Source organism: Haliotis rufescens, unplaced genomic scaffold, assembly GCF_023055435.1.
Source record: "Haliotis rufescens isolate VD_foot unplaced genomic scaffold, xgHalRufe1.0.p SCAF_7, whole genome shotgun sequence".
Lineage (NCBI taxonomy): Eukaryota > Metazoa > Mollusca > Gastropoda > Lepetellida > Haliotidae > Haliotis > Haliotis rufescens.
The window spans coordinates 45,445,822-45,473,514 of record NW_025964361.1 but is presented as its reverse complement, the minus strand read 5'-3'; the positions used below and the strand labels follow the sequence as shown (position 1 = coordinate 45,473,514).

The 27,693-nt window shown below is 39.2% G+C and overlaps 1 protein-coding gene across 1 annotated transcript; it reads right to left on the bottom strand.

Annotated features, from left to right (window-relative positions):
* Positions 1-496: 496 nt before the first annotated feature.
* Positions 497-26,701, bottom strand: LOC124115644 (sorting nexin-32-like). Its single transcript, XM_048387936.1, has 13 exons — positions 26,511-26,701; positions 21,929-22,186; positions 20,216-20,346; positions 18,809-18,884; positions 17,274-17,357; positions 15,300-15,374; positions 14,265-14,295; positions 13,328-13,412; positions 10,663-10,702; positions 9,856-9,942; positions 8,184-8,273; positions 5,363-5,428; positions 497-3,847 (listed from the first exon to the last, which is right to left on the bottom strand). Exons 1-13 carry the CDS (start codon positions 26,511-26,513, stop codon positions 3,704-3,706), a joined length of 1,170 nt encoding a protein of 389 aa, XP_048243893.1. The 5' UTR covers positions 26,514-26,701; the 3' UTR covers positions 497-3,703.
* Positions 26,702-27,693: the final 992 nt, after the last annotated feature.

Below are 27,693 nucleotides of genomic sequence, written 5' to 3'. Positions count from 1 at the left end.
CACATAGCTGGAATATTGCTGAGTGGGCAGAAAATAACAAACACTAGGTTCACACGATTGAGCTGGGTGTCGTACACTTTGTAATAAATTACCAATGTTCATTAAAATTTCTGTACATGGTATTAACAATATGAATTTTGTAAAATGATGAACACTGAACAACAGCTGATTATAAAGCTTTGTGATAATTGTTGACCATTAAAAGTTGACCATAAAAAAGTGTAAAATGTGTGATTGTCACTTAACTCTATCATACTTGATACTAATTAACTATTAAATAAACAACAAGACATGAGAACACAACATGTAAAAGGAACTAGTAATAAGCAAAGATATTAAAAAACAATGTCTAATCAGACTTCCACCACTTTCATGTTTACATTTTCAGACACTTTGTTTCCAGCTTAAAGCTGCACTCAGCAATATTCCAGCTTTATGACAGCGGTCTGTAAATAATCGAGTCTGGATCAGACAATCCAGTGATTGACATCATGAGCATCGACCTATGCAACTAGGATATGATGACATGCATCAACCAAGTCAGCGAGCCTGACCACCCGATCCTGTTAGTCGTCTCTTACGACAAGCATGGGTTGCTGAATACCTATTCTAACCCTGTTCTTCACGGGTAGGACCTTTTCTACTAAAGTACTGAAATCCAGCATCATTAACACATTAACCTTTTCTACAACAAGTATACACCAGCTAACTCGAACAGACAAATCGCTTCTTGTTTACATTTTCTTGGTCATTTTCATTTTTAAATATAGAAGTGATCAGCATTGGTTTCTTGTGAGTTAACAAAAACCTTACAACAAAACTTGATACAAGTCTAAACAGCATTTTGTTTCCCAAATATTTGGATAGGCATGTTCATGAAGCAAGAAGATTGTTTAATACATGTATCTAAACACGTTTTCCCAGGGCTATGCTAAAAATGTTCCCAGTCAGACATTTTGAGACATCTCCTGAGACCTACAGTGGGTACCTGGGTAGGGTCGGGTAATAGTGGGGTGGGTACCCGGGTCATAAATTTGGACTCGTCCCAACCCTAATGACAATCCCTATATTCTTGCACATAGTCAACATATGTCTACACAAAATACAGCTGTGTAGATGGGAAAAGAGAACCCACAGACATCGGGTTCTGACTTGTTCCCAAATGAACACATTACCACTGTAAGGGTTAACCCCGAAAACAGCATATCAATAAACTCATCGCAAATATTTTTTATAAGAGCACCCTTTCTCAATTTTCTAAGCATAATGACATTTATTACAGCGAATATGGTAGCTGATGATATATGATATTCGATAGCTCACGTATGCATGGAGATATATACATGTGTTGAATATGAGCTTATTGCACTGATGGCCTATAGAACAGTTTGGAAAAATGTAACGCAGGTGAGAGAAAGTATATTTTTGTGGTATTACAAATCAGTTATTTCTTCATAATGCCAGCATCTAAAGGATAATATAGGTATCCTATTTTCTAGTAAAGTGAGAATACAAAAGGGAATGAAAATACACTCTTGTGAAATAGAATGATTTTTTCCTCGGTAAAGTGATATGTTGAGAATAGATTCAACAAGTACTTGAGCTCAGTGTCATTCCAACAAGTTGTGCTACATTAGCGATTAGGGCTTTGACAACAGAGTGTGTCGTATATACGATATGCATCTCTATGGTGATATCATACACAATGATATATAAGGCTAAAAAAATAATAGTCTTCATCCTCAGGCTTGCATCTTCATAAAGATTGCGCACGTTTCGTTTTAATTCCTATTTAAGAACTTGGGGGGGGGGGGCGTGTGGTGATGGTGTTCAAGCGAGTATCTAACTAAATTTTGTTTACAATAATTTCAGCAAAATCATATTGTTCTTAAGTATTTCACTGCTGGAATTGTGTGTTGAAGATGCAGAATATGGAAATGGAAATAAAAAAGACTATTATTTTTTTCAGCCTAACAGTTGACCTTGTGCTGGAACCAGGCCGTGATTGACTGAATGGTTAGTAGCCTCAACACCGCAAAGTGACAGAATGTATTAACAGGTGACGTACTGAGGACGGTAGTGCATACAAACCAATCAAGTATTGACGACGAGCCGTCATCGGTGGGAATAACTGGATACCCAACCAAAGCATTTTAAGAAATTTGGAGTCAAGGAAACTAGGAAACCACTAGAGAAGTAGTAAAGTAGTATTTTACAATTCATTTCCACAGCTAATGTCATGTTATCTTTGTACAGACTCACTGCACATCTAATAGTGCAGGGTCTGCACACACACCTTTTGTCCGACACTGACACAGCCTCTCATGCACTTTTGTTCACTTTGCGATACCTTTTTTCAAAATTCTGGATCCACCTCTCTACTTTTTTAGCTAAAATGGATAGAATTATCATTAAACTGCCCGCATGTTATCAGAAATGAGCGGGCCACTGTAACTTGATAATGCCCTCATATTGCTTGACGACAGGCCATTATCACGCCTATTGTTAGGTGACGTCATAGAGAGAGGGAAAGGTGACGTCACGTTCACTAGTGACGTCATCTGGTTTGTTCAGTGACGTTTCCACATTAGTAAAAGTGGGTGAGTGAAAAACGTGTTGATTGCAGTAAATGTTTCAAAACCGATATTGTTGTTTATTTTCATTTGATAACAAATTCTATCCATTTCAGCTATAATAACGGTAACACTATTTTTCAGGGTATAATCATTGCAGAAGCCCTTGATCTCTTCAACTGCATTCCTTTGTTAGGCAGTTAATGGAAGACCTCAGGCTTCTGCAAATGATAATGCCCTGACAAATAGTGTTACCCTTATAGTATTGTTTTTTGTACCAATACATGGCCTGTTATAGATCATTCAGTCATCATAAAGCATAACGAACAACACCTTCAATGAACTACTAAATCCATCCACATCAGAGATGAAGACAATGAAAAATACTTTGTGAAATGGAACATTTTCGACATAAACAGACTGATATCTGCATGCTGATATGCATGTGCAAGGGAGGTAACTACAGATAAGGCTGACATTAGTATAACAACATTTGGCTTGAGAAAGCAATGTACATCCCTGTCGACTTAACAAATTGGCCAGTATATTTTCTTATTTTGTAGCTTCATTTTACAAAAATAAGAACAAACATGAACAAGATTTGATTTTAAGATATTTTGATTTGATATTTTATATACTTGCTGCAACATATTGATGAATGATTGAGATGTGTTTAACATGAGTTAGTTCTGTCGTAAACAATGGCCCTTTCTACTGAGTGATATATTCTCATTGTCTGAAAAAAAATTAGAAATTAATTTTACTTCATTTTTTCAACACACTAGTAACACATAGGGCAGTTTGGATTTATTCTGAATCTATAAATGTAAATTTGTTCAATAATAGGCCTTGCCAAAGTCTTTTCAGGTTTGTTTGAATTGAAAAAGAATTATTGCTCATCTTTTAAGAATTATTTGTTTTGCAATTATGCTACTGGGAAAAAAATCAATATTGATACATGAAATATTTACAGTACATGACATTATTTCTAATTTACCATAAATCAGCAGGAAAGAACCATAATCTATTGATCAAGACGTCCTAACTATCTGGCCTTATAGACAAGTGAGCAGAAGTGATCACATGACAGGAAGATCACATGACTGGGTTCAACAAGGCTGATTTAGATCTCACAGTTGCTCCATTTGTTTGATGGAGGAGAGAGTTCGGACGAGTAAAGTATACGTGTCCCTCGCAGTTCGGATTTGTGACTCTGCAAATGCTACCAGTGATTCCTGAGTTGAGAGAATCCGCTGTTGGAGAAAGGTCTTCATCTGGAACATGATAAAGAGTATTTGTACAACTTGGCCACAGTCGGAACCACAGAGAAAACATTGACTGAGAATGAGTGAGTGAGTGAGTGAGTGAGTGAGTTAGTGAGTGAGTTTAACACCGCTTTTAACAGTATTCCAGTTATATCGCGGCGTGTCAGCTTAATGTGGAAGGAAAGCCCGACGTGATGCAGGTGTCAGATGTTTACCACTTCGGTGAAACACACGAGCACAGGTATGGTGCTGACAAACCTAGAAACATTCCCGGGGCGAACCGGGATTCGAACCCACAATCATAGGTTTCCGGCGTGCCCAACGGACGCAACTATGCACAGCAAATGCAGCGCCTTAGACGACTGGCCCACCCGTGCCCACACATGACTGAAAGTCTTTGAAAGGCATTTAGAAGTGATACACATAAGGTAGAGAATTTATGGATGACAACTTCTTTATTATGAGGAACACATCTTTCCGGAGTTAATGCTTACTCCTTCATCAGGTGAATGAAGGAGTAAGCATTTACTCCTAAACATTGTGTTCCTCATAATAAAGAAGTTGTCATCCATAAATTCTCTACCTTATGACTGTACTTGTAATAATTGTTATATTTGGGATAACACTTTCTTAATAAACTACAGATTCTAGTACTTTTTAGGTTTGAGTCCCATCTGGGATTCGAACCCACACCGCCATAGGAGGCACAAATCGCCAGCACACAAAGTCAGCGACCTAACCCACTCAGCCACCGTGGCTTCCACAAAAATTAAAGTCTGACAACTGGTAGTCTAGATCACATACTTAGTGTACCGCTCTAGCAGTGTGGGTTCAAATCCCGGATGGTACTCAACCCAAAAAAGTTCTAGACTAAGTATTTTACAAATATGGTATATGAGGATGGGGAAAAAACCCGAAAAAAAGCAATTCATTTTTATCTTTGGTGTCCTGCTCCACTACAGGTTGTCTGGAATAACAAAATAGAAACGTTTTAAAGTGGGAGGAGAGCCTGCAACACTGCTGTTGCTTTAAGTAATGCACACCCGATGAATCAAGCGAAGACTGTTGTGGATCTATGTATCCTATGAATTTAAGGAAAACAACAAACTTTATTTTGATTCCCATGAATATGTCAACTTCAGTGGGTCGTTCTTTAGGAAATATTTTTTGGGTGCAATACTATCAGTTTAACGGCAGGATAAAAAAAAGAGAGCAAATTCCGAAGAAAAAAAAATCCATTTCAACCAAATTTAAAGTCAGCAGATCCGTAATGCATGTGAGAAAGTGAGTGAGTATGGTTTTATGCCGCTTTTAGCAATATTCCAGCAATATCACGGCGGGGGACACCAGAAATGGGCTTCACACATTGTACCCATGTCGGGAATCGAACCCGGGTCTTCTGTGTGACGAGCGAACGCTTTAACCACTGGGCTACCCGACCGCCCCTGTAAAGCAAGTGAAAAAAAGTGTGCCCTTACGTTGGTAACAGTATATCATTGAAGAACAAGTAGGACAGCATATTACCTCTCTTCTGGCATTGTCGGAGCAAACCTCGTAGGACTTCTCAGCAGTCTGTTTGGTCTCCTCGGCCTGCAATCAATAATCATTACAAACATCACCTTTAAACAAAAGAAAAAGAAAAATCTGATAAAAAACATGACATCCTGATCAGACAAATGGTAACTGAAATTAACCTAAAATAATCTTCACAGTATATCTGGCCAATTTGACAGCCAGAAATATCCCATAGAATATCTGTCAAGTGTGAAGTCAGGCATCCTTGATTAGTCTGAATGTGTCTTATCTCCATTCCATTATCATACAGACCCTGGACACCAAAGGCTCGTTTTGAGTCCAGGTCAAATTACACGACACCCAAAATAGCCATCCAATCAAATTACACTATATTGGTCAGAGACACTCTGTAGGTGAAGTACAGGTAACCCTATTACAAGTTCTTGACTGATGCTGCTTGGTTCAACTCAAATACACAAGGGAAGGCCTGGTAGCATAAGGACTGACCATTTGATATTCGGGGGGGGGAGGTTATTGTTTTTATTGAAAAGAAGTATTTGTCACAAAGTGACGAAATGTCCCCCGCCTGTATATACACCATAGTACCAAATATGAAGACAATCCAGCAATTAGTTCTTGAGATATTGCGGCAACACCGTTTTCCATTTGCCTGCTGTGACCTTGAAAATGGGGTCAAGGTCACCAAAACCGACTGGTGTAAGCGGTGTCTGTATATACACCATAGTTCCAAATATGAAAACAATCCAGTGTTTAGTTCTTGAGATCTCGCTGCAACACCGTTTTCCAACTCCAAAAGCAGATTTGCCTGCTGTGACCTTGAAAATGGGGTCAAGGTCACCAAAACCGACTGGTGTCTGCGGTGTCTGTATATACACCATAGTTCCAAATATGAAGACAATCCAGTGTTAAGTTCTTGAGATATCGCTGCAACACAGTTTTCCAACTCCAAAAGCAGATTTGCCTGCTGTGACCTTGAAAATGGGATCAAGGTCACCAAAACCGACTGGTGTCTGCGGAGTCTGTATATACACCATAGTTCCAAATATGAAGACAATCCAGTGTTTAGTTCTTGAGATTTCGCGGCAACACCGTTTTCCAACTCCAAAAGCAGATTTGCCTGCTGTGACCTTGAAAATGGGGTCAAGGTCACCAAAACCGACTGGTGTCTGCGGAGTCTGTATATACACCATAGTTCCAAATATGAAGACAATCCAGCGATTAGTTCTTGAGATATCGCGGCAACACCGTTTTCCAACTCCAAAAGCAGATTTGCCTGCTGTGACCTTGAAAATGGGGTCAAGGTCACCAAAACCGACTGGTGTCTGCGGAGTCTGTATATACACCATAGTTCCAAATATGAAGACAATCCAGCGATTAGTTCTTGAGATATCGCGGCAACACCGTTTTCCAACTCCAAAAGCAGATTTGCCTGCTGTGACCTTGAAAATGGGGTCAAGGTCACCAAAACCGACTGGTGTCTGCGGAATTTGTATATTCACCATAGTTCCAAATATGAAGACAATCCAGTGTTTAGTTCTTGAGATATCGCGGCAACAAACAGGTGGGACGTACGGACGGACGTACGGACGGTCGTGAATACTATATCCCCCGCTTTGCGCTTTAGCGCGGCGGGGGACAAAAAACAATTGTACCCGACATTCTTGAAAAAAATAGTTATGTTTTAGACTTCAGAAAAGAAACTGCCTGCCACAAAAATGACATTGTTTTCTTTAAAAAAAATTCAGGCTCATAGTTTTAAATAAAAAAAATATCTGGTTTTGTAACTGTAGCTGAAAAATATCTGATGTCGATACAAATTCCCACGTCCCCCCAGAATATCAAATGGCCTGTCCCCAGGGCTTCCCTCCCCATCTGAAAAACTTAAGGACATCTTTTTCAGCTTCAAGTCCATTATCCTTTGTAAAATTCTTTATTTGAAACAAATCGAGGACTCGCTTGAACGGGGCACATTTTGAATGTAGAACTATGCCAAACCCTTTTTAATAAGAGTGATTCTGATTGGCTGGTGACTCGAGGCTAACCAGCGACAGAAATTCTGTGCTAGGTGAGCGCTACGGGAGACAGAGATGGTTATGTCACTTCCGCAACGAAGCATAGTGGCATTATTATTGCACGTGATTATAGGAATTCCAAACATGTATGTTGTTGTATTTAAAAGTTATGATTTCCCTTTTTGTTTACATTTATTACGTCACAATATTAAATGCAAGACTCCACACCGATCTTATAAAATTCACATCTTTAACGCCAATACTCTGTGTGTGAGGATCTGAGTACATCCTGATTGTAGTTGGGATTACACTTTCTTAGTAAATGGCATTGTGTGTTCATAGTTTTCGGGGGGCGGTCGGGTAGCCTAGTGGTTAAAGCGTTCGCTCGTCACGCCGAAGACCCGGGTTCGATTCCCGACATGGGTACAATGTGTGAAGCCCATTTCTGGTGTCCCCCGCCGCGATATTGCTGGAATATTGCTAAAAGCGGCGTAAAACCATACTCACTCACTCACTCATAGTTTTCGGTCTTGGGAGCCAAACACGTTTACACTTAACAGAGGGGTACACGAAGTAAGTAATCTAGACTACCAGTTGTCAGACATTCATTTTTGAGGAAGTCTTGGTGGCTGGGTGCGTTAGATCGCTGACTTTGTGTGCTGGCGATTAGGTGCCTCACTCTGACAGTGTGGGTTTGAAACCTCAATGGGATTTAACCCCAAAAAGCTCTGGATTTGTACTTTACAAAGAAAGCGTAATCTCAAATGTAACATTTGTTAAAATCATTAATGTCTTACAGCTTGTCTCTTCAGAGGCTTGGCCTTGTCCAGGGCCTTGTTAGCATCCTCATATTCCACAAGCAGACAGGTCCGTCTCAGCAACATTTCCTGAAAGACAGACACGTGAAACTTGTATAACAATGTCTTACAAAACAACCCAAAAGGTTACGGGTGTGTAAATGTACAGTTCGACACTGTTGTCTCGAACCTGGACGTGTCAAATCCCCGGTTTTGTCAAACTCACAGTCCGGTGCACCGAACTCTGACTCATTTGTCAGAACTTTAATCCAGATGTGTTGAACAGGGAGTGTCAAATTCACTGTTGGTGCCAACTCAATATATATATGTTATAACTTACTTGAAAAACACAACTTAGCAGCAGAGGCCCGTGCAACCAGAGTGATGAACAAGTCAAAAGTCACACTCAAGTTGACACTGGGGCAAGATGCAACATCTTACCATTAACTTTCTTCAAGAAAATCAGACACGGTGAACAGATATCGTAATCAAAATCGTTCAGATTATCACCTTCTTAAGAGAAACCTATGTCTTGTATTCTAGATACAGTCAAGTCCCGTTATTCCAGCATGGTTGGTTGCATATGATTATGTCAGATTAACGAGTATGTGGGATAAACAAATTTAAGTAGTATCAACGTTCATGACCGAAAATCGGACAACTACATGATAGATAACGATCCAAACATGTAATAAAAAATGAAATATTCATATTGTTTTGTTACATTGTTGGCTGAATGTTTTCTAATCATGAAACCTCTAAAGCTTAACACAAAACTTTTGTTACGGGCTGTATGACTGATTCAAAATACTTTTAAAAGCATAGTCTGGAATGGAAGTCGCCAGTTTGAAACTAGAGCCGCAAAGCTCTAGAAAGCTGCTTTCTTAGTGGCTAATGTCGACTTCTTTTCATTGGTCGGTCAAAGTTTGCGAAAGGTCATTGTGATGGGATTCAGTGTTTTTTCAACTGCATAGGAATGTGTGCATTTATTAAATAACCAACACAGTACAAGTGATTACGTAAAATATGTCAAAAGTGAAATTAATATTTTCAGGTGTCAGGGGTACCAAGTGGGGTATTCTATCTATTACCTATTCTCAGGCTAAAACACATTAATTTGAAGATATGATTCTGAACTTGTAATATATTTCTGTGAGGTTGTCTATTTGTCTCCTGCCGAGATCTGACGTTATTTATTGTTATCAAGGCCGTAGTTAACTTTTTTGACAGGGGGGGGCAAATATTTGTATAAGTATCAAGTTCAAGTTAACTTTCACAAGGAAAAATGATTTCTATAAAAAATCCAGGGGGGGGCAATAATATTTTATAATTTTTTCGCAATAAATCTTTCACTACCAACTGGTCTTAAAACAGTAACTAATTTATAAACAGTATGTTACAAAATTAACAAACTGTTGTTGTCATCATGAAGTATTTATCTGCACTGCATTTAAAACAAACGAGCGGGTGATTTATGAAATTATGGGAGATTTTCAAAAATAAATATGCTTTATTCTCCTTGGATATATTTGGACATGAAGGACATTATCTTATCATTTATCAAAAGATGAAAGGGGGGTGGGGGGGTGGTGGCAATGCCACTCCACTTCAAAAGATGGGGGACCCACCCCCACTCCCCTGCTGCCCATGTGTTGAAGAAACAGTCACATACCTTGATAGAATCACTGTATCTGGCATACAAGTCCAGTTGGAGGCCCATTGTCTTCTCATCATTGGTGCAGAGAACTTCAAGACCATGCTGCAATTCACAGATGAAGAATAAGTTTCATTATTGGATAGATATTCTATAATCAGGTAAATTAGTCTCAGGACTGGATATATTGCTGACCCCCAAATTTAATGTAACATTTTTCATGACCCCCAAATACATGTAACATTTTTCCATGAACCGCCCTCCCTATAATAAATTACCTGTCCCTAAATAATGTTCTAATTAATAACTGCTTCATTTGAAAAAACATTACTGTGCCATCATCATCATCATCATCATCATCATCATCATCATCATCATTCCTTCTTTATAATAAATGACCAGCGTGCCGTTGTGCAAAGCGATTTTAGCGCCAAGGTGATCATAACTCCAATACCTTATTATCGACTTACGACAGTCATAGAACTAGGGTTGTTGTGCACAACGGCACCCAGTCCCTAACAGCTCTCAAAATGATCTCCAAGACAAGAATCTTGACGCTGATGGCAAAAAAGAATGTGTGATCCACTTCTTTATTACATTTGTGGCAATATTTCGGAGTAGATGCTAACACCGTCATCAAGCAAGTGACCAAGCAAGAATCTTGTTATTGATGGAATATTAGTAGTGGGTGATTTCTACCCATAAATCATTGCTTGAGCTGAATGTGAAAAAACCCAGTTGAGAGTTTGTAAGAGTACACCAAATATGTACACACTGAAACTACAGGTATGGCCCATCATAACCTCATCAAAACTTAATTCTTACCTTTGAATCATTCAAGGCATCACTCAGCTTCATAAACACCCTGAAAAAAACAACAGAATAAGTTCAACAACTTCTCCAATGAAACAACTTTAAACAGTTTTTTATTTAAGTATTAAATCTAGTTTGATTGTCAAGTTTACTGATTTCTACTCAAAATCTCATAAATTGATATAAAAAAGGGAATGAGTGACTGTGGTAATTTATTAAAAGGGATGAGGGCACTGCAAAAAAATTTAAAAAGAAGACACAATTTCTTATTTTTTTTCAATCAAAAAATTATTAATTGCACATAATTTGAAAAAAATGTGAAATATAACAACAAAATATGATGCAGTCCTACAATACCCCTGCCCAACCCGATCAGTGGCCACTCCCTAAACAGGTGATGTAGTTTTGACTGTACATGGACATTACCGGCTTGATTTCAAAAATGTTGACAGAAGGCTATGTACGAGGGGTGTTCATTAAAGATTTCCCCTGACCCACTTCCGATGGACCTAGTGGAATGAAACTTGGCATAGGTATTAGTCTTTCTCCACATAGGAACCACCAAGAGTTACACACTTCTCCCATCGTTTTATGCAACTATGGAGACCTCGCTTGTAAAAATCCTCATTTGCGTCTCAAACCTGGACTTGACTTCAGAAATCAGTGTTCCATCATCTGTGAAACGTTTTCCCTTCAAAAATAACTTCATGGTTGGAAAGAGGTGGAAGTCAGATGGTGCAAGGTCAGGAGAGTAAGGAGGATGTGGAAGGATTTCATAGCCACTGGACCGCGCTTCTGTCTGGGCAACATGAGAGTTGTGTACTGGAGCATTGTCTTGCAGGAGACGGACACCCTTGGTCAGCATGCCACGCCTCTTAAGCTTGATAGCGTCCCGCAATTTCCGCAGCAGTGAAGCATAATAAGCTCCTGTTATTGTAGTACCCTTTGCCAAGAAATCCATCATCACTACTCCGTGCTGGTCCCAAAACACCGTGAGCATGACCTTGCCTGCAGAGGGTTGGACACGTGCCTTCTTTGGGGGGGGTGACTCCACATGCTTCCATTGCATCGACTGAACTTTAGTCTCAGGATCATAGGGATGGACCCATGTTTCATCCTGTGTGATAAGTCTGTCAAAAATGTTTGCCTGGTTTTTTTGGGACATGTCCAAAATATCATTTGAGCAATTGACTCATTCCTGCTTTTGGAAAGGTGTGAGCAACCTGGGAATCTATCGTGCAGACACCTTATGCATGTTCAAATTGTCATGGATGATTTTTTCCACAGACCCTACACTGATCTTGACATCTTGTGCTAACTGGCGAACAGTTATACATCGGTCTGCCAAAATGGCGGTCTCCACTTGGTGGATAGTGTCCTCATCAATGGCTGAATGGGGGCGACCAGGAATGGCAGCTGTTTCCACAGATGTCTGACCACACTTGAACTGGCGATGCCAGTGTTTAACAACGTCATATGATGGGGCATCTTCCCCATAAGTTGCTTTCATTTCATCGAAAGTTTCTTTTGTTGTGCGACCTTTCAAATATAAAAACCTTATCACTGCTCGGTATTCTACTGGCTCCATTGTCACACCCTACTCGATCATAACACCTGTAAAAGTGGTAAGATTAATAGTTTGGTGCTGCAAATTCAGACATAACCCATAGATACATGCATCATTACACATGTGAAATTTCAACCAAATATGATAACCCTAAGTGGTTTAGGGGAAATCTTTAATGAACACCCCTCGTACTATGAACATGAGTTTACCCCGGGGCTATCCCAACAAAGCAAAACATCGGTGACTTGGCACTAATATCTTGAAATATCTCTTACATACCACAAACCCACTTCCTCACCATCTCTCACTCACTCACCCTCACTAACTCACTCACCCTCACTCACTCACCCACCCACTCACTCACTCACTCACACTCACTCACACTCATTTACCATCTCTCACTCACTCACCCTCACTAACTCACTCACCCTCCCACCCACTCACTCACTCACTCACTCACTCACACTCACTCACTCACTCACTCACACTCATTTACCATCACTCACTCACACTCACTCACTCACTCACTCACTCACTCACTCACCCACCCTCACTCACTCACTCACCCCCCCACCCTCCCTCACTCACTCACTCACACTCACTCACACTCATTTACCATCTCTCAATCACTCACCCTCACTAACTCACTCACCCACCCACTCACTCACTCACTCACTCACTCACTCACTCACACTCATTTACCATCACTCACTCACCCTCACTAACTCACTCACCCTCACTCACTCACTCACTCACTCACTCACCCACCCTCACTCACTCACTCACTCACCCCCCCACCCTCCCTCACTCACTCACTCACTCACTCACTCACTCACTCACTCACTCACTCACCCACCCACCCACACTCACTCACTCACACTCACCCACTCACTCACTCACTCACTCACGCTCATTTACCATCACTCACTCACTCACTCACCCTCACTTACTCACTCACACTCACTCACTTACCATCACTCACCCTCACTAACTCACTCACTCACTCACCCTCACTAACTCACTCACTCACCCTCACTTACCATCAATCAATCACTCACTCACTCACTCACTCACACACCCACTCTCCAATATTCACAATGACAAACATACTTGTTTATTTTCACAGTAGCATCGTCCTTGTTGGCGCCGGTCCAGATGAGCGCCGTAGCCAGGTGGGTGTAGCTGCTGGAGACTCCTGGCAAGACAACACACACAGCTTCCTTACTCTACTCACTCGCATTACATTTTATATTGATTATATATTTACTTTCAAAAACGGGATTGATCTAAAGTCAAATTACCAATACAAATATATTTAGTGAGTGAGTTGGGTTTAACGCCGCTTTTAACAGTATTCTAGTTATATCACGGCGTGTCAGCTTAATGTGGGAGCAAAGCCCGAAGTGATGCAGGTCTCAGACCACTTTGGTAAAACTCACAAGCATGGTATGGTGCTGACAAACCTAGAAACATAATCGGGCGAACCCCAAGGGACACAACTCTGCACAGCGAATCATGGCGCCTTAGACAACTGGGCCACCCATGCCCCCTCACAAATATATTTAGAATAGTTTAGTACAACACACCATGTGGGTACGATCAAACATATGCATATCATTCATTGTGTGTGTGTGTGCCTGTGTGTGTCTGTGTGCGTGTGTGCATGTGTGCCTGTGTGCCTGTGTGCGTGTGTGCCTGTGTGCGTCTGTGCGTGTGCCTGTGCGCGTGTGTGCCTGTGTGCGTGTGTGCATGTGTGGGTGTGTGCCTGTGTGCGTGTGTGTGTGCCTGTGTGTCTGTGTGCGTGTGTGCGTGTGTGCCTGTGTGCGTGTGTGCCTGTGTGCGTCTGTGTGCCTACGGCGTGTGTGTGTGTGTGCCTGTGTGCGTCTGTGTGCGTGTGTGCCTGTGTGCCTGTGTGCGTGTGTGCGTGTGTATCATTATACTAATCTCTATCCTAAAATCAAAGATATCAAAGATATCAATGATATCAAAGACATATTTAACACATAATTTTAGTAACTTAATGGAAAATGCGATCATCCATACTTACTGTATTGGGCACATACAATCTTGTTAAAGTTCTGCAATGAAGAAACAGTTAGAGTCATAATGAGTTATCAAATGATACACCCACAATGTAATCTCCATTCCAGAGCTCCAGATAACTTTTTGAACAATTGAGTTTTTACTCTTGTGTTTCTAATTTTAATTGGGTTATTACATTTTTCATTGGGTTACCAATATTTTTTCACTCATCTATTCATAACTCTTTTGAGTTTTTCCCCAAAAGAGTGACCATTTTCAGATATATAAAAAATGAAATAATGTTTTAGATGTATATAACCATGATAACTGTTCTAAATATATAGGCTTGACTCGGACAGTAAATTAGCTCGTAATTGAGTTTCGGAAATTAGCTCTTTTGTTCACATGCTGAAAAAGCTTCATTGGGTATCTATGTGAGTTGTTTTTATACATTTGAGTTTTTCTTTCAGTGCATGCGTTTCTGTATGCAAGTTAATTGAAAGTAATTGAGTTTTGAATATTTTGGGGGGTATTTTAGGTAAATAAACCGCTTATCTGTAGCTCTGCTATTCATAATCACTGTATCAACTCATTAGTTCATAGCAAGATATAATATATATGTACATACAATGGACGACTTGGTCCATTAGTTCATAGCAAGATATAAAATATATGTACATACAATGGACGACTTGGTCCATTAGTTCATAGCAAGATATAAAATATATGTACATACAATGGACGACTTGGTCCATTAGTTCATAGCAAGATATAATATATATGTACATACAATGGACGACTCGGTCCATTAGTTCATAGCAAGATATAATATATATGTACATACAATGGACGACTTGGTCCATTAGATCATAGCAAGATATAATATATATGTACATACAATGGACGACTTGGTCCATTAGATCATAGCAAGATATAATATATATGTACATGCAATGGACGACTTGGTCCATTAGTTCATAGCAAGATATAATATATATGTACATACAATGGACGACTTGGTCCATTAGTTCATAGCAAGATATAAAATATATGTACATACAATGGACGACTCCTTTATTGCCTGTGACCACTTTGTTGCCCACTCTCGCTTGTTGTGGAAGTATTCATCGATGTCCTGCAAGACAAGCACAAAGCTTTTGGGTGATACATTGACTGGATGGCCGAAGCCTCATCATCCATTCATCATTCATGCAGGGAGGGGAATTAAACGTCCGATTTACACAACTACACTCCATGTATTTCCTTCTCTCTCATTCCTTCTCTCTCATTCCTTCAATATCACTCATTCCTTCTCTCTCATTCCTTCACTGTCACTCATTCCTTCGCTCACTCATTTCTTAACTGTCACTCATTCCTTCTCTCATTCCTTCACTGTCACTCATTCCTTCTCTCTCATTCCTTCACTGTCACTCATTCCTTCGCTCACTCATTTCTTAACTGTCACTCATTCCTTCTCTCTCATTCCTTCACTGTCACTCATTCCTTCGCTCACTCATTTCTTAACTGTCACTCATTCCTTCTCTCTCATTCCTTCACTGTCACTCATTCCTTCTCTCTCATTCCTTCACTGTCACTCATTCCTTCTCTCTCATTCCTTCACTGTCACTCATTCCTTCGCTCACTCATTTCTTAACTGTCACTCATTCCTTCGCTCACTCATTCCTCAACTGTCACTCATTCCTTCTCTCTCATTCCTTCACTGTCACTCATTCCTTCACTCACTCATTCCTCAACTGTCACCCATTCCTTCACTGTCACCCATACCTTCACTGTCACCCATCCTTCACTGTCACTCATTCCTTCACTGTCACTCATTCCTTCACTGTCACTCATCCTTCACTGTCACTCATCCTTCACTGTCACCCATCCTTCACTGTCACTCATCCTTCATTGTCACCCATCCTTCACTGTCACTCATCCTTCATTGTCACCCATCCTTCACTGTCACTCATTCCTTCACTGTCACCCATTCATCAACTGTCACTCATTCCTTCACTCACTCTTTCCCTCACCCACTCACTCAGTCCTTCAGTCACTCATCCTTCACTGTCACTCATTCCTTCACTGTCACTCATTCCTTCATTGTCACTCATTCCTTCACTGTCACATCCTTCACTGTCACTCATTCCTTCACTGTCACATCCTTCACTGTCACTCATTCCTTCACTGTCACATCCTTCATTGTCACTCATTCCTTCACTGTCACATCCTTCACTGTCACTCATTCCTTCACTGTCACATCCTTCATTGTCACTCATTCCTTCACTGTCACATCCTTCATTGTCACTCATTCCTTCACTGTCACATCCTTCACTGTCACATCCTTCACTGTCACTCATTCCTTCACTGTCACATCCTTCATTGTCACTCATTCCTTCACTGTCACATCCTTCATTGTCACTCATTCCTTCACTGTCACTCATTCCTTCACTCTATCACTCATTCCTTCACTCTATCACTCATTCCTTCACTGTCACTCATTCCTTCACTCTATCACTCATTCCTTCACTGTCACTCATTCCTTCACTCTATCACTCATTCCTTCACTGTCACTCATTCCTTCACTCTATCACTCATTCCTTCACTCTTTCACTCATTCCTTCACTGTCACTCATTCCTTCACTCTATCACTCATTCCTTCACTCTATCACTCATTCCTTCACTGTCACTCATTCCTTCACTCTATCACTCATTCCTTCACTCTATCACTCATTCCTTCACTGTCACTCATTCCTTCACTGTCACATCCTTCATTGTCACTCATTCCTTCACTGTCACTCATTCCTTCACCCACTCACTTATTCCTTTACTGTCACTCATTCCTTCACTGTCACTCATTCCTTCACTGTCACTCATCCTTCATTGTCACTCATTCCTTCACTTTCACTCATTCCTTCACTGTCACTCATTCCTTCACTGTCACTCATTCCTTCACCCACTCACTTATTCCTTCACTCACTTATTCCTTCACTCACTCATTCCTTCACTCACTCATTCAAGACCATTGACTCACTCGATGTCCCCCTTTTCTTGCCCCGTCTACTGCTGAGGACAGTTTGCCAAACAAACCCTTCTTGACCTTCACACGAACAGGGGGCTGAAACAAATGATGATAAATAATGCAAGAAATGATTTTGAAAAGAAGGTTGAACAACTCAAAATTAAGGTATTTATAGTGAGTGAGTGAGTGAGTTTGATTTTACGCCGCTTTTAGCAATATTCCAGCAATATCACGGCGGGGGACACCAGAAATGGGCTTCACACATTGTACCCGTGTCGGGAATCGAACCCAGATCTTCGGCGTGATGAGCCAACACTTTAACCACTAGGCTACCCAACCGCCCCTAAGGTATTTATAAATGCTCTCACCTTTGCAGGCTAAAGAGAATTGGGAAAATATTGTACACCTTAAACAAACATTAAACTATACATTTATGTCAAAAATAGAAAATGGCACTGTTGCTTACAGAAACATTTATTTTGTTGTCTTTTGTTTAACATCATGCTAAGCAATATTCCAGCAATATGATGGCAGCCTGAAAATAATCAAGTCTGGACCAGACAATGCAGTGACTGATGTCATGAGCAATAATCCTTGTCATTGATGACATGCTATCAACTAAGTCACTGAGCATACACCAATCCCTTAAGCCTTTTACAACCAGCATAGGTTGTTGGGGACCTATTTTAACAAGAAATGAAATGTGATATCAAGTTAATTCTTTAGCCTGCTAGTAAAAAGAGTGTGCATCTTTGACTGTGAATGCTGTGACGATGAGGATCGTTATAACGATACAAAAAATGTTTGAACACTGGGCAGATGTGAAATTTTCAATATGGATGCTATGGCGGCCATGTTTGTACACAAATCAGAATTCCAGATGTGAACGATTAGTTGAACATGTGACGAAAAGTATCTGCTTCAAAAACCTTCAATCTCAATAAAATCACATCTTAGTTCTCGCTATCCCTAAACAAAGATCTGAGGACATCCCATTAGGGGTCAGGTCAGAACGACCTTTCATCTTACCAATCAGAGCTTCGCTGACAAGGTCATAAAGGTGACAGTCGGAAAGTGTTTTCTTATCATGCAACCTCGAAAACGTGAAAACGTGTATTCCGAACGACAGTTACGACCTGTACGACTGATTCCATCAAAATTATCGCCTATCTCTCACTTCCATGGGATAAACGGAGGAGGCATTGCACAGTACGTGGGAAGCACTGCCATACAATATCAACCATATATTAGACATTCTGAAATGTTCGTTTGTTCAGTTTTCAAAATTTTAATCGAGAACTGTGTCAACATAGTTTTCAAGCGTAGTTTGAAGTAAGGAAGAGGTGGAAACTAGTGCCGTAAAGCTCGAGAAACCTGCTTTCTAATTGGCTGATGTTGATTTCTTGTTAGTCATTTCAGTGGTCGCTCAAAGGTTGTTCTGACGTAACTAGTAATGGGATGTCCTAAGATCTTTGTTTAGTGGCAGCGAGAACCTAGATCTGATTTTAATGAGATTGTAAAACCTTCAAACAAAAGTCAATACGAACCTCCTTTTCTGTGAGGAATTTTTCTAAATTGGCATCACCTCCAAACACTTCATGTTGCAGCATGAGCTGTAAGTACCTGAAATAGAATAAACACACGCTGCAAACTTTGAGCAGTAAATCATAGTGTTAGAAACAACCGAGTTCATAATAACCGTATGTGCACTCATGTGCACTCAACCAAATATCATCATATCGTCCTTTAAGTCCTGGCAAGTCCCAGTCAATGTCTGGTAAGTCTCAGTCAATGTCTGGTAAGTCTTAGTCAATGTCTGCTAAGTCCTGGCAAGTCCCAGTAAATGTCTGGTAAGTCTCAGTCAATGTCTGGTAAATCCTGGCAAGTCCCAGTAAATGTCTGGTAAGTCTCAGTCAATGTCTGGTAAGTCTCAGTCAATATCTGGTAAGTCCTGGCAAGTACCAGTTACTGTCTGGTAAGTCTCAGTCAATGTCTGGTAAGACCTGGCAAGTCCCGGTAAAAGTTTGGCAAGTCCCAGTAAAAGTCTGGTAAGTTAATGGAAGATATTTTGATCTTGAAACAACTTTACATGTTTGATATTTTCCATTGACAACATTAAAAACAGTAGACGTCAGCATCAAAGTATTTTGGCAAGCTGCTTAATGTGGGTAAGAGCTTTTGATGCCATCTGAATATACAGTATTTGGTATGTACAATGTTTGATGGCAGCTGAATGTACAGTATTTGATGTGTACAATGTTTGATGACAGCTGAATGTACAGTATTTGGTATGTACAATGTTTGATGCCAGCTGAATGTACAGTATTTGATATGTACAATGTTTGATGACAGCTGAATGTACAGTATTTGGTATGTACAATGTTTGATGGCAGCTGAATGAACAGTATTTGATGTGTACAATGTTTGAGGAGAGCTAAATGTACAGTATTTGGTATGCACAATATTTGATGAGTAGGTTTGGTTTAATTCTGCTATGAACAGTATTTCAATTACATCACAAATGTCAATGGCAGCTTAATGTACAGTATTTGATGTGTACAATGTTTGAGGAGAGCTAAATGTACAGTATTTAGTATGCACAATGTTTGATGAGTAGGTTTGGTTTAATTCTGCTATGAACAGTATTTCAATTACATCACAAATGTCAGCTCATGTGGGACCTGTGAAGACCCGGGGTAGAATAGGCAAAGAGTAGTACTGACAAACCTAAGATCATTATGTGTGGGAATCTGGAATTTAAATCCTCTATTCATGGATCCTGGAACGTACAAAGGACACACCAATAGACAGCGGTCTAGACAACACTACTAGGCAGTGGTTTTCAATATCACAAGACAAGACAAGCTGGACGACTAGGAAACCTGTTGAACCCTGATCTATTCAAGGGTATGGAGAAAGACAGAAATCACAAGGTCAGCATGTGTGACACTTACTTCTCCATTGCCCGACAATCCTTATGAAATTCATCTCCTTTGAGAATCTTTGTGTCGTTTCCAAGCTGTTTCTTTGACTTGTTTTCTGCACTGCGTGGATCCATCTCCGGCCGGTTTGGAGGGGGCGGAATCTATTCAGAGGGCAATATTTTTACAAGTAACAGATTCCATATACTGTATTTTCTTGAGTATAGTGCACACCAAAGTATAATACGCATCCCACCTAGTGGATTCAGTATTTGGGGAAAATTTGTTTTCGAATATTACACAGAAAAGAATTACACCATACCCCTTCAGCAAATGCCGGTAAACGAACAGGTGATAAGAAACTTGATCAGTACAAATTTTGAAATTTATATATTATATATTATATACTTGGTGATAAAAAATCACCGGACATGTTGATTTACGGTTTAAATGGTTTTTTTTGGTCTGCTAGGCATTGTTTTACAGGCAGGGATTAAGATTACCTTGTGTATTTTCTCGTAAACTAAGCCAGAAACAGCAATCAGCTGTACACACGTTTTCTTGGAATCTACTGGTGATTCGGTTAAAACCTACCCAATGATATAACTGTAAAGGATTTTGATGAAAGGATCAGGAAAAATTGTATCTGAAACTATTTTTTTATCAGGAATAATATATTCCAATACCATGTTATTTTAGTTGCAGCTTTTACTAAATATATTTAAAATAATAATAACCCTAAACGTAACACTTCGGTGCAGCTGATCATACATGCCTAGCCTAATTTGGAGAAAAACTGAATATAGATGATAGAATATTGCAAATTTTACAATAAATTGTACACATACTTATCCTACCTCACACTATGCATTTCTTCCTTCTTCTTTCGTTCCTTTGTGGAAATGTGATTGAACAAAGTTTCCAGCTTCTAAAAAACAATTCACCCAAACACATCCCAGCATCACTATGGTTGCGACATAAACCAATAGGTTGAACACTATAATCCCGTGCACTGGACCCACGTTTCCACATAGAAGTGAAAGAAGAAGGAAAAAATTATTTGTGTGAGATAGGATAAGTTTAAATACTACATTTCACACTGTGTAACTTCACAAAGCAATATTTTAGAGTGAGAAAACAGGAATATATATCAGACCAGACAAAGTTTTTTAATGGGAAAATTTACAAAGAGGCATTAGTAAAAAACAGAAAAATGTTTTCAGGATTCAGGAATTCATCTAGACCTGCCCAGATGCCGATATTCAGTCTGATGCAAATGTCAGTAAAAATATCCAAATTAAGAAATAAAGCTTGCTCTATCCCCATGTGTAGTGTCATAAAGCTTTGACCTGAACTATTATAGTTAAAGCACAAGGACGTTTGCTCTGTTTTATGGTTTTACACTGAATGAAAAATTATAATACCCCTGAATTTGAATAATTATGGAAAAATATCCCAATTCTGAACAAAATTACAACTTTTTCCCAGTTTGTCTGTAAAGGGCAATATATAGTTTGGAATCCTTGATAAATCCTTTGGTAGTTTTGTAAACAAACATCTCTGAAAAACATGTTTTAAAAAAAAAAGATGTGAAAAAAACATATTTTTAATCAAACACAGCATTTCCTTTTTCAAAAACAAATTATATTGCCCTGGATCAACAAGAAATTAAATTGTAAAGATTCAGTAATTTTGAAGTGTTCTTAATCGGGCCTGAACATTCTGCAATGAAGTTTTTTTACTCACAATAATTCCATCTGTTTCATTCTGGGTCAACACACAATGATGCAGCCACTCGATATCCTCGTATACCCGGGTCACAACAAAGCCCTTCTCCGAGTCACACTTGGATGACATAACAGTAAACTGTATCGCGTCGCCATCTTTCACAGCGTCCGTCACTTGAACAGTATAACGTGGAGAAAATGGAGCATGTTTTGTTGGTGTGGAATCCGCAGAGCTACCCGTGTCTGACCCGTTCATTAAGTTGTTTGTGGAATCATCCTGCAGATGAAAACAAGCAAGACAACAATAAACACAAATTTTGAAAATCTACAAGGTTTTTTTTATCAATATCGTGTTTTTATAAGGTGAAGTGAAAAGGGGTTCAATGTCACACTCAAGATTATTTGTCTGTCTGTCTGTCTGTCTGCCCATTAATGTCGAGTGCTAGGCAGGGTAACAACAAGTACCATCTTTTAGATCTTCAAAAAGGATTAAGATGTTCAAAAGGGATTAAAAACATCACAACAGACTAATTATGCAAGGATTAGAAGCCAAATAATATAGAAATTATGATATAGCCCTTCATTTTCTTTAAATCTTCACATTTTCAGTCTCTGGCTGATGAAATTAAGCATAAAAATGTTTGGAATTTGTTATCATAATGATATAAGGTAGACACAATTTTATGGATAATAACTTCTTTAATACTGAGAAAAGGCGATGTTTCAGTATAGATCCTTAGTCTTGCTTGACAACGGTATCAGGATCTATACCGAAACGTTGCTTTTTTACAGTATTAAAGAAGTTGTTATCCATAACATTGTGTCTACCTTTTCATCCGTCAACTTCTAAGTAATGCCTATCAAACATTTCATAATGATATAAATGGACATATTTTTCAGCCAGTTTGTAAAATAACTGAATATTTAGGCGTTTAATAAATTCAAAATTTTACACATTTTGACTATAAAATATACACACGATAAAATAAGCAATGCTCAGGTGAAATATTTACTTTGTGTTGCAAGTCAAAATAGTGTAAACAAAATTCGCAAAAAAAAACAGCAAGTGACTTATCTAAACCTCTACCCCAAAAGATACCTACATTTCCTTATTATTTTCAAGACTAACCTGTATTTCACCTTGTTGATCAATGTGACCATACGCCCTTATACTATCAATAAAAGCGACACATGCGCTTACGAATGGTGCAGCACAGATCGCGAACTTGTCCAGATTTCTGCTATATCATCCGGCTACTCACGGGGAAAAAACAATAGCAAAGGCAACAACCAGTCCCAGGGAATTGCTGTAGATCAGTGCCCCTTTAAGTATTAATGAGGAACTATTTATGCACACGCTATCTATCACTGTAGTGACTGAGAATGTGACTTGACCAGCTGTTGACCAATCTTCTGAAAGGGGGCATTTTAGCATCAAAATATATATAATAAATATACTATTTTATGCTTTTTGTCAAATATGATGTACCATATTTGACGTAATAGGCGCCCAGGGCGCTCTCAAAATTAGAAATAGGGGGCTCTTATTGGAATATTATTTTGGTGGAACAAACAGAGTTGAAAGATAAATTTCGTGGTTTATGCTGATTCCAGAATTTAATTGCCCATAATTAAGGTGCATATAACACATGAGTGCGTATTATACACGAATAAATAAGTCTTGTGTACTTTGATCAATCAGAAGGGGTGCTAATTGGGATTGTTCACTTGCCAATATTTTAGCAAATATCGCCGTGGGCGCTTATTAGAGCGGGGCGCTTATTACGTCGAATACGATATATCTCATCTCATGAAGTCTGAAAACCATCTTTTCACTTGTTGTTTCGCAAATCGTAAAAATATGGTTTTCAAACTTCACATAATGAGATACGTATTCAACGTAATAAGTGCCCAGGGCGCTCTCAAAATTAGAAATAGGGGGCTCTTATTAGAATATTATTTTGGTGAAAAAAACAGAGTTGAAACATAAATTTTGTGGTTTATGCTGACTGCCTGAAATGTTTATATACGACAGATATATTTTTTCCAGAATTTACTTGCCCATAATTAAGGGTGTATATAACACACGTGTGTGTATTATATGCGAATAAATAAGTCTTGTGTACATTGATCAATCAAAAGGGGTGCTAACTGGGATTGTTCACTTGCCAATATATTAGCAAATATCGCCGTGGGTGCTTATCAGAGCGGAGCGCTTATTATGACGAATATGGTACAATGTATTTGACAAACAGCATGAAATAGTCTCTCTATACCGGTATTGTCGAAACATATTGTACTACATATTCATTAGTATATAAAATCTAGGAGTACTGGTATACCAGTATACCACTAATACCTTGCGCCTCTAGTATTAAAAAATATTTGGTTTGGGAAATTGGAGGATATAAAAATGGCTGTCATATAATGTTCAGTGTGCACTTTAACAACATTTGAGAAGGCTGATGCAAAGTCAATATCATGTTCTGTATGAGGAATTTGTAGCTAAGTGTCAATTAATAATGCATAGTAAAGTAGAGCTGTACAATTAGCCCCTATAATAAACACATACACTAAGATGCATCCATGCAATCATTTTCCCAAGGCAAGCGTGTCCACAAGCCTACATCAAAGCCTAGTTTCTACCCTTGCCACATCAAGGCCACTTTTCTTGGCTCGACCCTGGCGCCACCTTGCGTAGATCACGAGTTGTGCCCCTTGTAAGGAAAACACAATATCCAATCAGATCGCTGTTCTTATCTCGAAGGGTGGGCACGGGTGGCCCAGTCGTCTAAGGCGCCGCAATTCGCTGTGCAGAGTTGCGTCCCTTGGGCACTCCAGAAACCTATGATTGTGGGTTCGAATCCCGATTCGCCCCGATTATGTTTCTAGGTTTGTCAGCACCATACCCGTGCTCGTGGGTTTCACAGAAGTGGTAAACGTCTGAGACCCGCATCACTTCGGGCTTTCCCCCAAAATTAAGCTGACACGCCGCGATATAACTGGAATACTGTTAAAAGCGGCGTTAAACCCAACTCACTCACTCACTCTTATCTCGAAGAGCTTCACAAACTTTTGGTGACAACCAAAAGGCAATGACCTTTTCGATCAGATAATGAAAACATTCCCGATATCATCCCTGACACAAAAACATAGACAATGGTTTGGGGTTTAAAAGATGAAAAAGACATATTCGTGTCAACAAAGACAGGCAGTGGTAAATCACTTTCATACGAAGGTGTACTAGTCGTGGATGTTGATTTTGTGAAACGTTCTCTGATCGGACTATCGATATGTGCGATAGTCCAATCCTATTTAGCACAGGAAAGTGGGCTTGATGTGGCAAATGTGGAAACAAGACTTTGATAAAAAGGCTAGTGGACGCTCTTGCCATGTACTAAATGCTTAATATACCCACAGAAGTATAATGCATTATACATCTGTGACTTACCAGGTATAACCAACCACTTAGGGATGTCATAGTTACAACATGACTCTGAGGTTTGGGTTGAAAACATAAAACCTCAAGCAAGTGTTGTTACTTACTTTAACCAGGAAGAACAAAAAACACTAGGATACCTTATAGTGAAACAATACAGTTGTCGTGGTATAAAACGAATACGTAGAACGGGGAGAGAAACCCATGTGCAGCATGCAGACAACTGAAGTCATGACATGTAAGAATGAACACCCATATGTCATCGCCTGTCCCAGTGGCTCAGTGGAAAACAGTGGGTTACAATACTAAACATGATATATGAGGTTGCAGGTTCAGATCACATCATGTAATTTTCATGCAAAAAAATTGTGACTTTAAACCAGTCAAAAATCTATATCAGATACATATTAAAAGGAATTGCATAAATCTTTGGTGATGAAACACGCTTCATTTAAGTAGGAAAGTCAAGGGCAATCTCCCTGATTCCCGAAGGCATTGTCTTTGAATCCTCTGGGCATGGATACAAGCAACAGGTTATGCATTCTTGCTTTCTGCTATTTGGAGAAACTTTACGAATATTAGGATGACGTCACTTTAGGTTTATAAATTCATATCAAATTCAGTTATTGTTCATTAAGGAGGAAGCATTAATACTACCACAAATCATTTATCAAAACTGTTCTAAATAGGCAGACATGCGATCGGAAGATATGTATTGACATATCTACACACTAATTAAATTCTGCCATTAAATATTAACATCTAAAGGGTATAATTAGGTTCACGGGTATAAGCAGAGTCATTTACAAGTCACAGAAAACGTGAAAATCGTTAAAATCAATATGAGGTCTTTGACAATTGTCATACTGTACTGGAGCTGTCAAATCCAGTTCGTTTTGGTTCCCATTTGAATGAGTTGACAAATGAGGCCATAAATAGCCTAAGCTAGATTTGTAGTTTATACCAATCGGGGGAAACACCAAAACGAATAAAACAACATTCATAACATTTCACAACAATGATATCATCAGCTGATACTGTCAATAAACAGCGATGCATAAACGTCAACAAAAAGGGGGCGTGTCAGCGACTTCACGCGATCTATCAGACGGGCATTGACACACGGCAACATTAATTAAGGAAAACATTCATCAAAATTTACCATTTAGACTGTATTTGTAATTGGGAGAAGGATTCTCGGCGGTTGACAAATTTTGATGAACGTTTCCACCCTGTCATCGACTTATATCCCGGAGAAGGCGTCGTTCTCGTCCTTGTTTGTAATTTCCACCGCTAGATGGCCGTTCCTCAGGGACAGCTCCGTTTTTCGATCAAGATGAACATTTAATGGTCCTAAATGTATAATTAATTTATGATTGGGTTGAATATATGTTTATATATGGACATACGACTGACTTTTGAATACATTTTATTTAAAAACTTCCTGTTGTAATTAATCCAATTTTGAGAATGATTAAATGTACACTCCCATGAGGTGTTACTAAAAATAACTAAGGGAGAATTTGTTATTTTCATAAGTGTATTGTGTTAATTGATATATGGGTTTTTCTGGTTCATTGAATGATTTTTTTGTATATCAGATCCTAAGAAAATATATATTAGGTATTGAAAAGGTAAATATCATGTTATACAGCTACTTGTGCGGTATACATTTTAAAATAATGTCTGAAACATTTCTCTTCAAGTCTCCCTAGCAGTGGGGGATTCCTCGGTACTATTTGTCTATCAACTAATAGCATGTATATATGTGTAAACGGTTCTCTGTCGCCTAAATTGTTTTCATGCCCGAACATCTTGGTTACCTCTGATGTTGATTAAAACGTAAATAATAATCAGAAAACAACATGTTTACATGGATTAAGAAAGGCTACAAGGTAGTTACTTTGATAATATATATCTCGTTTATCAAAACCATGTAGGATAACGTGAAACATCAAGACCCTATTTCGCGGCTGCCCAGCAGGAAACCATAAGAATGGGCTTCACACATTGTACCCATGTCGGGAATCGAACCCGGGTCTTCGGCGTGACGAGCGAACGCTTTAACCACTAGGCTACGCGACCGCCCCCGTAGTGATGAAGATGATCAGAACAGTCTTACCTACGGAACCCTAGAAGAGAACTGTCGCGTTATCTTTACAAAACAAAGCATTAACTGATCAAATTAACCAACGCGTGACATTTTAACACTTTTACACATTTATGATAGGTCAAAAATGAAAAGAATTGGTCAAAATGTCGCGCTTTGGTGAATTTTGTCTTTCTTTTGCTTGGTTTTATGAGGGCGACAGTATCCCTTCTTGTATGTGAGGTGAGTTGATCAA

Bases quoted from the DNA above. Each gene is read 5' to 3' on its own strand.
- LOC124115644 (XM_048387936.1), bottom strand. The intron at 13,413-14,264 runs GTAAGTATGGAT...TTGTCTTGCCAG, and splicing joins GATTGTATGTGCCCAATACA to GAGTCTCCAGCAGCTACACC. The intron at 10,703-13,327 runs GTATGTTTGTCA...TGTTTTTTTCAG, and splicing joins GCTACTGTGAAAATAAACAA to GGTGTTTATGAAGCTGAGTG.